The sequence below is a fragment of the Oncorhynchus clarkii genome, chromosome 21 (assembly GCF_045791955.1).
Source record: "Oncorhynchus clarkii lewisi isolate Uvic-CL-2024 chromosome 21, UVic_Ocla_1.0, whole genome shotgun sequence".
In the NCBI taxonomy this organism is placed as follows: domain Eukaryota; kingdom Metazoa; phylum Chordata; class Actinopteri; order Salmoniformes; family Salmonidae; genus Oncorhynchus; species Oncorhynchus clarkii.
In genome coordinates, this window is record NC_092167.1 from 16,462,599 (window position 1) to 16,475,129 (window position 12,531).

Genomic DNA, 12,531 nt, shown 5'->3' on the forward strand with positions numbered 1-12,531 from the left:
CTGCTGAAACTGTTCACCTACATGATGTTACAGTAGTTGTTCAATCCATCTGTGTGCTACTGAGCTGGATGTTTTATAAATGAGGGTTGATCGCAGCAGTGAACTCTGACCTAGTATTGATTCAACAGAGCAGGAAGAGACGTACAAAGACGGAACGTTTCAGCTGCCGCAATATCCTCTATGTGAAATCAATATAAAATCTTTACCACCCCCACCCCCACACACACACACACACACACACACACACACACACACACACACACACACACACACACACACACACACCAGGAAAAGGCACAGGGCTAGATGTTACATGAACGTTTATGATTTTCTTAAGTTAAATGAAAACAGTTATATAAAACAAAGACAAACAAACACTCTCCTCCCAGCATCTTGCCCCCCATTACAATTCATCAGTGTGAAAGGAACCCCCCCGTGGGTTAAAGGTCACTGACCCCTAACCCTTCACCCCAACATGCCTGTCTGTCCATCCATTAGCACCACAGCTTTGGTTCAGACTAACTGACACATGGTTCTGATTGATGCCATGGCAACCAAGGACACCTGCCCAGTCCTCTCGAGACCAAACAAAAGTCAGGCTATAGAGAAACAGAGATTTTGTGTACAATACTTACATTCACACAGTTACAGAATCACAGACCCAAGGACTGTACTGCACTAGAAGATGAATTAGCTGGTCAGTGATACAGAGCAGGACATCAATCTCACACACACTCTCTCTCTCTCTGGGGTGGGTGTGGTCCAATTACGGTCTGAGATGTGAACCGTAAAGTGTGTAGTGTAAAGTCCTGGTGTTATGGTCTCTGGTGGGTCTCCACCGAGTTCAGTTACGGTTCTAGATGGCCCGGTCTTGGTGGGATCAGTAAAGTCTAGATAGATCTGGTCTGAAACAGTTCTTGGTGTGTTTTAAATCCACTTCAGATCAGGCCAGAACTCTGCTGCTACTCCTCCTTCCATCCAGGCCTCCAGCCATGTCCCTTACAGCTCTGAAACAACATGACACAGTGTTAGGACTCAACGTACTGGAAAATACAGCATGCTTGTCAAAATACATGTTTAAATCAACAACCTTTTACTGTTGTTGTATTTTACACCCTGCATCCTTATTCTTCAGCCTCACCATCTCCCAACCCATTGGCCTCCTGTCCTCTCTCTCCTGCCCATTGGCGCTCTCCCCTCTTTCCCAATTAGCCCTCGCCCCCCCGTCCTCTCTCCCCATTCGCCCCCTGTCCTCTCTCCCCATTGGTCCCCCGTACCTCTCTTCTGCCTCACCATTGGCCCTTGGCAGCGGTGCTCCTCCTCTGCTGGGACAGGCTGTAGATCTCCTGCAGCTGTTTCTTCTGGTCATCACTGAGGGGCATGGTCAGAGATTGGTACCAAGGCTGGTCAGTGTTCTGGACCCCTACAGTACACACATGATAGAGTAAGGGTTAGATGCCTCTCTGTGTGTGTGTGTGTGTGTGTGTGTGTGTGTGTGTGTGTGTGTGTGTGTGTGCGCGCTTTCGTACATGTATGCATGCATATTTGTTTTTCCTGTGTGTGTGTGTGTGTGTGTGTGTGCGCACAAGTAGCTGTGTGTGCATTTGTGTGCGAGTCGGTGTGTGTAGATGTGTAACCACTTACTGAGTAGGGCAGCAGTGAAGAACTGGTACTCGTCCTCTCCATTGTCATATTCCAGAGGCGTGTTGTACTCCTCCAGGGGTGTCCCCTCCAGCCCTTCTTCATCCCAGTAGTCTTCATCCTCATCCTCCCCCTCATCGTCCTCGTGGCCTACGCGTGTGCAGGTTTGCTGTTGCATCATGGCGTTACAGTTCTCATTCACCTCGTCCTCATCACTAGGGATCTCCTCTGTGGACGCAATACACACGCAGACAGACAAACAGAATGAATAGACCTTTTGAAAGGCACAATTCTTCTTAATGCTATTTTAAATATGCCAAATTACAGTAACAGCTGCTTAGCTAACATACATAACAATTTACTTCATCCTAACCTCCCCTGTACCCTGCTGTTCCCAATAACACACCTATATTCCCAGAAGGTAAATCAACTCAAATGGAGCGAATATGGAGACTAAATGGAACACTCAAAGTCATTACCTCTGAGCTAGTCTCATTTACTACCTTTGTGTCTGACTGCACAACAACACTACAACCCCCAGAAGCACTCTGAATATTCTGGAACTCCAGGTTCTTCACACTTGACTGAGGAATGCCAGCACAGCTGCCCTGCGGTATGTAGGGAAATGTAGTGCAACTAATATGACCTGAAGGCAGAGTGAGAAGTCAAGCGAGAGAGAGAGAGAGAGAGAGAGAGAGAGAGAGAGAGAGAGAGAGAGAGAGAGAGAGAGAGAGAGAGAGAGAGAGAGAGAGAGGTCCATAGGTGTTGAAACCTGGCCATAGATGTGTAAAGCAACACACATGAACAGCTGAGGACTGATTCCCACCACATCCATAGCTAGTGTTAGTAGTGTCGTAATCTTCTACCATTGACATTATCCCTGGCCCTACCCAATGGCTTCCAAGGAGCGGGTTTGATTCAACAGTATTAGCATCTCTCCTTTCCTTTTCTCTCTTGCCTGCTCTCTCCATTCCCCTCTCATTTGTTCTGTCTCCTCTCCTCCTCTGTCACCCGTTTTCCTCCTCTCACCGTTCTGGTCTTCCTCCGGTACCCCAGTACAGGCCAGAAGATCTGGCTTGTTGAGGCGGGAGGAGTAAAGGTGTTTGAGCCCCAGGAAGAGGAGCAGGACGCTGGGGACAATCTGAGCCGCTATCCCGTCTACCACCACTGGCCTGGAGGGTAGCTCCATCAGAACACTCAGTCCAATGATACACATCTTACGGTCATGGAGCCTGGGAGAGAGAGGAGTGGAGAGAGGGAGAGAGACAATGAACTCCAGGTAGGTGGTGAATTAATCATGTACAGTGTACTGTAGTAGGTATAAGTATTGCATGTCCTTTATGTTTTTACACTGCTATAGGAAGAACACAGTGTGACTCAGTGATAACTAACAATATAGTTGATGAAGTGGACCGTATACAGTATGGGTCTAGTAGTATTTAGGGACCATGGTTTAGGGCACGTTGTTTATCCACTGTGCACATTATAGTGTGTAGTGTATAGGGCGTAGGATGTAGGGCGTATGGCTTAGTTTATACACTTACCCCAGGAAGAACTCAGTGTCATTCATCCACTGGTTGATGAAGTGAGCGGTGATGGGCTGTGGGGTGTGGGGGAAGTGCATGTTGTCCAGCGTGTGGATGAGCAGGGCTGGGTTGTAGTAGAGAGCAGCGATGGCCACCTGCAGACACATGGTCCTCAGCTCACTGGACTTCACACCTCTGGTTAGCCGCTCCAACACAACCTCCACAAACAACGGGATACACTGGAGGAAGGGGGGAGAGAGTGAGAGAGAGAGCGAGCGAGAGAGCAAACAAGAGATACAACTGTGCCAAATCACATGCGGGTGAGAGAGAAGAATCAATTCAATATTGATAGCAATCATCCCTCCCAACGGGAGATTGAGGGTATGAAAAGGAAAGACCGTGCAAACTGATTTGGGCTGAACTGGGACCACTTCTACCCTTAAATACTACCCAGAAGCCTTCGCGGTCCCTCTCACCTGGTCGATGCCCCTCCCCCGACACTGGAGGACGATGACCTCTAGCAGCTTAGCAGCGTGACACTCTGCATCCTCACCTGCATCACTGGTCAGCACCTACAGCACAGGAGTCAAAGGTCAACATGGGACACTTCATCAAACTCTACCTGAACACACACACACACACACACACATATGCTCACGCTCACCTTTTTGCACATGTTGTATATGACCTCTAAATATTTGGGGTTGGACAGGAGCATGTCTGTATCCACGGTAACGTAGTTGTGCAAAAGAGGCATCATATCTGAAAGAGAACAGACCGTGATCATCAGCATGTTTAGCCAGTATCACCATCATGCTATTCAACATCACATTCACTGGCATATTCAATGTTCACCGAGACAGGTGTGTAAGCCCAATATTCTCACTCAGTGACTCAGTACTCTACCCGTGAAGTAGTCAAAGCAGTCGTGCTGGAAGACCTCGTAGAGCACCGCCAGTAGCTGCCACATCTGAGGGGAGATGGTCTGGCAGGTCAGCCCAAACCCCAGGGACAGAATCTCCTCGTAGAACTCTGGAGGGGAGAGAGAAGAGAAGACAGATCATCGAATTGATGTTTCCCTTTGAGAGATAAACAATCTTCCACAGTGACCACCCCCCCCACTCTTCTTGAAGGAAACTAACATTATACAAGTTATCACATAACCCATTCATTAACATAGAGATGTATTCTCTCCTTACACACACACACACACACACACACACACGGTGCTTGGTTATCTGGGAAGCACCTTTTGATAATTAGACCGTGCTCATTGTGCGACGGAAATGGACAAGGTGTTATACAAGACGGGGAACAGCTCAATGGAACAGGGAAGTGAGATTAATATGGTTATTGTGTAATGTGTGTGAAAAGCACACACACACACCCACAAAAGGTCACACAGAAGAATAGACACACACAGCAAACAAATGAGTATGTGTGTACACACAAAAACAGACAGTGACGTGAGCACACACACCTGCCATACCTATGATGGGCTTCTGCAGCACCAGGCCTATCACCTGTAAACAGATGCCCTCCAACTGCTGAGTGATCTGAGAGAGAGAGGGAGATGGAGAGAGGGGAAGAGAGAGAACACGATAACGAAATAACGAGAGGCAGTCAAGAGGGTGAGAGAGGAAAGATACAGGCAGAAAGAGAAAGAGAGATATCAAAAGGTCAAAGATCTATTGATCCCAGGCTAATATCGGTCTGACATAGGGAGGGCACAATTGCCGTACAACCAACGGTTATGGATAAAATAACAGTCATAAGCGTAAAATGTGTCACGAACAGCTGACTGAAGACAGAGCGGCAGGGCAATCGTACGGTTGAGTGGACTCTTAACAACGTTATGAAATGTACACTGTTCTTTCAAATGATGTTAACTGGTGTGGCTCATGCAATGGAATGTATTTCTGTAATGTCAGTGGAGTTGAATCAACAAATCACAGCACATATTGATGGGTACACTTCCTGTTTTTACTTCTATGGGTACACTCGCAATGGCCGCCAGTCCACCCATCATACCATCATTGACTTGAATGGGGACGCCCGTTCTATTCATTCTATTTCTATGGCGGCACATGTGGTCAGGAGCAGAGAGGGAAAACGGTTATTACAGAGAGCACAGTCATTTGGCTGGCCAATTACTGTCATCCAAAATTCCATGACCGTCACAGCCCTAGTCTGACATACAGGATGTTCAATAACTCTGTGTGTTCAAACAAAGCAGGGGAGAGGGAGCAAATCAATCACCAATCATCACACATTCAACTGGAGCTTCAGAGGACTCGATTTGGAATAGGGTGAGTGTGTGTGTTTGTGTGTGTGTACATCTGTAGAATGCGTGAGTATACAGTTTGTCTCACCTCCTTGTGGTCCTCCATAACAGTGAGTATGGTGTCTATGGTGCTGAGGATCCCCAGAGCCATCACCGTCTTGTCTTCATTCTCCTCATACTCTTCACTCTGTAGCACCTTGGTGAATATCTCAGCCTGGAGACACACATAAGCAAGGGGTGTTAAGGCTTTCGCGTGTTTCGGTTTGGCTGTGCTCGCTTAAAAAGACCTTCGCTTGAAAAACGGGGGGGGGGGAGCGACAATAGTACTGTTTGTCCATCTTGAGACGCCGTAGCCAAAATAGTCTGAATTAAACTAAAAAAATGTCATGCTTAGGAGATCTTAGTCATGCAACTTTACATCTAACTAAGATGTTTGGTGCAGTATTTATTCGCTACCGAATTCGGCTTGCCTCGAGAGAAAAGTGTTCACGAACAGCCAAACAACCCTAGCCGAAGACCAATCAATCAAAAACGTCACAAAATGTTGTCATAATATATGCACAAACTGTTTCAGATAGGAAGCATGCGGGCGCCTTTACACACACACATATACACACAGAGACATACACGCAGAGACAGACAGACACAGAGAGACAGACAGACACAGAGAGACAGACACAGAGAGACAGACAGACACAGAGAGACAGACACAGAGAGACAGACAGACACAGAGAGACAGACAGACACAGAGAGACAGACAGACACAGAGCGAGGTTAGATGCACTCTTACTTCTCACTCTTTATGTAGAATGATACTGGTGAAGATAGTATACATACAAAGACTCTTTCTCACACACACACAGATCCTGTTAAACAGTAGAGCATGCCAGTGGAGGCGTAGGGGGCGTACCAGGTTCTGGGTCATGTCGACGGCGATGACAGCCACTTCCTGGTTGTACTCGCAGATCATCTTCTGAATGACATTAGTGAGGTCATCGTTCTCCGTCTCCTTGATGACGTGGAGCAGCTCCTGCATGACAGGCCGGATGTAGGGCCTGATGTAGACCTTAGCTAAAGAGAGGGAGAGAGGGTTCAGAGTGTGTGTGTGTGTGTGTGTGTGTCTGTGCTAGCGATGCTTGTGCATTTGTGTATGCATGTGTGCATGTCCGTGCGTGTGTGTGAACCCCAGACCTTGCTCCTGGTTGCTGACCAGTGTCTGCAAGGCGATAGCAGCCTCCACCTTGACGGGCATCTCCTTGTCTGCTACCAGGCCCTGTTTGACCAGCTCCACCGCATTCCTCAGGACCAACTCGTTATGGAAACGCAGCGGGCTGAACGAATGCAGCACCCAGCACGACTGAAGACAAACACAGGGTCACAATCACTGATCCATATACCACACGGATGGGCATCGCTATCAGTGTGGAGCCGATCCACATTATGTACAAATCAGCACTGTCCACTTCCAGTCACCAAAATGTGCAGTGGTGCTTCCCAACACGATCACCAGCCTGAAGAGGGCCAGTAAGTAAAATAGCAGGGGTGAGGAGGGTAAAGAAACGCAGGGAGAGGGATGTTTAATCCATATAAAACAGGACTGACAGACCATTCTGACTCACATGGATGGACTGTATGGAATGTAGCACCCAACAGGACTGTAGGTATAAAGAGGGAATGAGCCATTTTAAAGATCGAAGAACTGCTCACACACAATAACACACACACTTCTATTTTTTATTTTACCTTCATTTAACTAGGCAAGTCAGTTAAGAACAAATTCTTATTTTCAATGACGGCCTAGGAACAGTGGGTTAACTGCCTTGTTCAGGGGCAGAACGACAGAGATTCGATCTTGTAACCTTTCAGTTACTAGTCCAACGCTCTAACCACTAGGCTACCTGCCGCCCTACATGTTCTTACACACCCATTCTCCGCTCCATGAGAAGGGTTAGGTTAGAGGGGCCCTGGAGTGAAAGCGCACGCGTGCGTGTGTGTCTCACCCTGGCCCGGAGGTATCCCAGAGGGGAGTTGAGTAGAGGGAAAACGTAATTCTGTAACATCAGCTCCATCTGCTCCCTGTACAGCCTCTTCTACAGGACGACAAGAGGAAGACAACAGGAACAGAGGACTCAGTCACAGATAGACTAAACAGGCCATAAAACAAGAGGGGAAAGTACAGAGACAGCCACACTTGCTGACCTTCAGTAGGAGTTCGGCCAGTGAGCCGATGACGTGCAGCGCCCCATCCTTCCTGCGGGGGTCAGCAGAGGGCTCCATCATGATCTGGTGGCAGAATTCCATCATCTGGGGAAGAACCTGGGGGGAGGGGGGGGGGGCAGAGAAGTGATGCAAGTCATTTCAGAGAAGACTCAGTTAAGGAAAGGAGGAAAGTAATCTATTTAGGACTGTTGGGTAGTTTTTGTTTGGTTCTTGTGTGGTTCTCCACTCACCTCCTTCCTCTTGCGGGCTGCTTTACACAGGAGGCTCTGGGCGGCGGTGGCAGGGAGGGCATGGTCATCATACACATCTGGAACAGAGAATGAAACCCAGCCAAGATCACAATTTACATTATCTCTATTCTGTGGAAGCCATACATTTTCAACCTAACATGTCATTATGTATACTGACCATACAATGTCCCATTACCTCCAAAACTACTAACTGATTGAGTTATAGAACGTGTGTACTCACTGAATTTCATGCGAATGTACTCGTATGGATCCTCCTGCCACAGTTTCTCATCCTCGTCTTTGTAACACATTAGAGGGAAGATCACCTCTTGGCTGATGGTCTGTGGAACGCACAGTACACACACACACACACACACACACACACTCAGGTTAACTACTAAAAGTGGAATGGAATTGTAACATCGTTTTCAGAAGCATAGCAGTATTCTGATTAGCTCAATTACTAAGTATATAAAACAGCAGATATAAATGCTGACATAAAGATTAGACAAATTTAACTTTGATCATCACCTGCCACATACTGTAACTCAATCCAAAATTGTAATGTCACAGACATACCACCGGTATAACAATGTGTAATTTCACACATACTCCAACATTTGTGATGGAAAAGACCTAAATATAAATCAAATCCATTATTATTAGCGTGTCACAGAGGTACAGGTGTAGTGGTGTCTGTCTGACCCGCCTGCATGTGTGGCTTCATGTGTTTCCAGGTGAGGGAGTGAGACAGGCCCTGGTTCAGGTAGTTAAGAGACTTCTGGAGGACGTGAGGCGTGACATACTGCTTCTGTCGGTGTTGGTCCAGCACCTTCAACAGGACCTGAAGGAGACCACCCAGAGACGAGGTCACACCAGATCGTACGGGGTCAGACTAAACAGAAGACTACTGCTGCTCACACCACACACACCCACCCACCCACCATTGGTAGATGTGGACTAACAGACATACATTCAAGTGGGATGTCATATTTAGAATGTTACAAACTCTTACCTGTTGGATCCCTACAGCGTACGTCTTCAAGAAAAAGTCTGCAAACTCAAAGTACTCCTTTGTCACGTTGCCTGGGCTTCCGTACCTGCCACACAAGTATAGAACAACATGGTTAGACTGAAAAAAAGGCTACGATCCACAAACAAACAAACATATTCACATCAACATACATCCAAATTCATCAACACACAAATACATCTCCCGTGTCCCCTCACCTCTCGAACAGTCTGGTGATGATGTGTAGGGCCCACTTCTTACTCTTCCACCACACCAAGTCAGGACGGTCATCCTCATCCACTTCCAACGTCTCCTAGCAACCACACACAACAGAGGTTCGCCACTCCCTTTCAATAAAAAAACGTAGGTCGAAGAATTCGCAGAAGGCTGGCAGGTCTACACAATAAAGGATGAAGAAATACAACTTACTGGGGGGACATCTCTGTCCATAACAGCTCTGAGGAGCTCCATCCACTGGGTAATGACTGTGTTATTAATCAGCTGGAGAGGCAGGGAGTACTGCAGGAGCAGAATAGAGAGACACTGGTATTAGTATCACACACAATTGCACACGCATGCCACATGCAGTCAGTCACAGACACTTGCACGCACAGTCAGTCAGTCACAGACACTTGCACGCACAGTCAGTCAGTCACACACACACAGTCTTTTCTCTCACTTGTACGAGAGCGTGGAAGATCTTGAGGATCTGTTTCTGTATGAGGACAGAGAAGATGGTGCCGTCAGGCAGTAGCTGGGTGACGAGCTGCTGTATACGGGGCAGGAAGATCTGCATGGCTGCTAGCAGCGGATCCCTCTCCTCCGCCTTCTTATACCTGACACACACACACACACACACACACGTGATATCATCGACAACAGGCTGGGTGCAATGACTGAAAAATGTAAATGAAATAATAATTTATATCACTCAGCTTATACACTAGAACTACTAAACTAGGACTGAAAATGGTGGCTCAAAACACGGCATCGTTACGACTTGATCACTAGTGAGAGTGACGGGTCCTCAGGTGGGACAAACAGCGCCGGTTGGTTGACTCACTCGTAGGTCTTGACAAGCTGGTAGAGGGCCAGCAGGCTGCCGTACCAGCTGCCACTGTTCTGAGACTGCAGATACAGGCCGATCTTATCCACTATGGCCGTCCAGCGCCCAGGGAAGTCATGCTTTATGATGGCTCGCAAACACACTGTCAACTGGGCCCTGGGAGAGAGAATACACACACACATCAGCATTGTATTCTTTCTATAACATGCCATCACTAAACGATCCTCACATCCCTCTTCATTGGGCACTTGTAGTCACAGATGATCTATACAGTCAAGTGACCCGGTTTCAAAGACTCTAGGTAGAGCAGAGCAGAGGACCGGAGCAGGGCACCACCTTCCCTGAGTATCAGGCTAAGAGGTAAGGGTTAGTAGGTTAAGGGAGGTAAAGGAGGTTAGGACAGCAGGACCCACCGGATGGACTCGGGACACTGGATGATGGCCTCCACGATGTGGTTTCTGATCTGCGTGCGGTCGTTCTCGTGGATGTTGAAGGGGAACACCACCTCCCCTAGAGAGGGCTCGCGGTCCTGCCAGTACTGGCTCACCATGTTCTTTAGGTAGATGGCCGCTGGCAAACAGAGATCACTCAGACTGGCAAGACTGACACAATTCTACCTTACAATTCATTCATGTGCCAGTTTCCTGGACACAGATTAAGCTTAGTCCTGGACTAAAAAGCATGCTTGATGAAGAACCTTCATTGAAAGTGATCTTTTGCCCAGGACTAGGCTTAATCTGTGTCCTGGACACCGGCCCAAAGTGAGGCTATTATCAGTGTTGTTTATAGTTGTTGCATTTGTCCAGTGATGTTTTAAAAACAGCCAGATGCAGGTCTTTATGTCATGTTCTGAGGCAAGGTTCTTACCTGCTTGGCGAACAGGGAACTCCACCTGTTCAGACACAATGATCTGGAGCAGAGTGGGGGCGAAGTTGATGATCTTGTACGACTGGAACACACAAAATAAGACACTGCTTTAAAATGAGCTCAACCCAAATCGGACCACATAAAGTTAAGCACCTGACTACTTCAGGTGTCAGCTTCACATCTACAGCGCACAGTGAGCACAGTGGTCAAAACAATGATATGATGACCGAGCAGAGTGTAAGGAGGTGGACTCCCAGGTTGTTTGTTGATGTCAATACTAACTGAAGAACAAGGAAAACAGAGCAGGTGAAGCATGTAGCCTATTCGCTCCTCTCACACTCACATCAATCTTGCCAGACCAGTTATCAGATTTCAGGTTGTAAAAAAGAGCCAGGGTCTGTCAAAGTTATAACCAGCAAACAACAATTAAAAAAGGAGGGATATTTTGAACCAAATTCTTTCTCTTTACCTCGCTCTTTCTTTATCTCCCTCCTCTCCCTGTCAGTGTTCTGTCTCCAGCAAATGCTCCTAATTTCACTTTGTTGAATCACTGACAAACAGGCATTTCATACAGACACACCAATCATTTGTCCCGGTTAGAATTCACCGGTCAAATCCAATGAACCATCGAAATTGTAAACTTTTACTATCGCTGGCTGAAATTGCTGCATTTGTTACAATGTTTCAACTCGCGCGTGACGTCTACAATTCCACTCCAAACGGACACTTGCTAGTTACATTGTTTCACGAATAGCTCAATCTCCGGACTGCTGCACAGTGGGCGCACTCTCCCTCACAATTCTATTGTTCTCCGGTGCAACAGTTTGTGTTGCAAGTTACATTACATGTCAATCTACTGTTTCGTGTCCTACACAATAAACAGAGAGATGCAAACATAAGTTATAGAAGGACTAATCATTGATCCCGAAACACGGCCTTATTGCGATCCCAAATCATAAACACGGACAACCCTTTCTGGAAATGGGTTCATGCTGACCGGATAACAAAAACAACAAAGTTATTTTGGGCATCCACCCACCTGATTGAGTTCGTTTTCAGCCGCTATCCGGAGGTTGGGATCGATCGTCCCTTTCAGGGCTTGAATTATCCGATTGGGATCCATAATGTAAAATCCAGGTCTAATCGAGTGTTAATTTCTATGTTTCACAATCACATATATGAACTGCTTCAGATTCGGCAAAGCGTTATGGAGCTGCCATAGCCCTGCCCCATTTTACCGGCAATCAGCAGGCGGTGGACGCAAAGCAATGTAAATAGTGGCGATTTACGGTAGCCCTTCTTTCTTGTTCTCTCTGTAATAGGTATAGACATTGCAGAGATTTGTCTTTACTGCCACCTTAAGAACTGGAGTGGTCATGACTGAAAATGTCCCTTCAGTCAATCATTTGTGGTAACCTTAGATTTGACGTGATGTTTCTTAACCAGAGGCGTAGGCAAGGGTGGGCCCACTGGGGAGCCAGGCCCACCAAATCAGATTTAGCAACAACAAGAAAACTGCTCTTTACTTGTCAGTGTTTCAAAAAGGCCATTAGTCTTTTTACATAAACATGCAAACACTATCATATAGAATTCATAGCAAGCTGTGCACAGAGTTAGTCCGATTTGATGAAATATAACAGAACAGATTAACACAAGAGCCAACTGAAAACCACACCCCCAATAAC

At 46.9% G+C, this 12,531-nt stretch overlaps 1 protein-coding gene across 4 annotated transcripts; it reads right to left on the reverse strand.

The window, feature by feature from the left end:
• Positions 1-303: 303 nt before the first annotated feature.
• On the reverse strand, positions 304-12,112 carry LOC139378660 (importin-8-like). Of its 4 annotated transcripts, none has more exons than XM_071121035.1 (25): positions 11,886-12,112; positions 10,847-10,928; positions 10,393-10,549; positions 9,977-10,135; positions 9,593-9,749; positions 9,343-9,432; positions 9,132-9,226; positions 8,917-9,001; positions 8,611-8,745; positions 8,143-8,242; positions 7,902-7,978; positions 7,651-7,767; positions 7,452-7,541; positions 6,643-6,808; positions 6,362-6,522; positions 5,540-5,665; positions 4,657-4,723; positions 4,074-4,199; positions 3,832-3,929; positions 3,644-3,739; positions 3,186-3,406; positions 2,671-2,873; positions 1,645-1,869; positions 1,294-1,423; positions 304-1,007 (listed from the first exon to the last, which is right to left on the reverse strand). In XM_071121035.1, coding segments are annotated over exons 1-25 (3,048 nt in total). In that variant the 5' UTR covers positions 11,970-12,112; the 3' UTR covers positions 304-1,006. The 4 variants fall into 4 exon arrangements, with proteins under 4 accessions (XP_070977136.1, XP_070977135.1, XP_070977134.1 ...); XM_071121034.1 differs by having other exon boundaries at positions 1,278-1,423; positions 11,886-12,108; XM_071121033.1 differs by having other exon boundaries at positions 4,648-4,723; positions 11,886-12,108.
• Between the last annotated feature and the right edge of the window lie 419 nt (positions 12,113-12,531).

Excerpts from the sequence above, each read along its gene's own strand:
- LOC139378660 (XM_071121032.1), bottom strand. The coding sequence starts at position 11,969 with ATGGATCCCAATCGGATAATTCAAGCCCTGAAAGGGACGATCGATCCC. Across the intron at positions 2,874-3,185 it reads GACACTGAGTTCTTCCTGGG|GCTCCATGACCGTAAGATGT; the intron begins GTAAGTGTATAA and ends TCTCTCTCCCAG. Across the intron at positions 1,870-2,670 it reads ACCGGAGGAAGACCAGAACG|AGGAGATCCCTAGTGATGAG; the intron begins GTGAGAGGAGGA and ends TTGCGTCCACAG.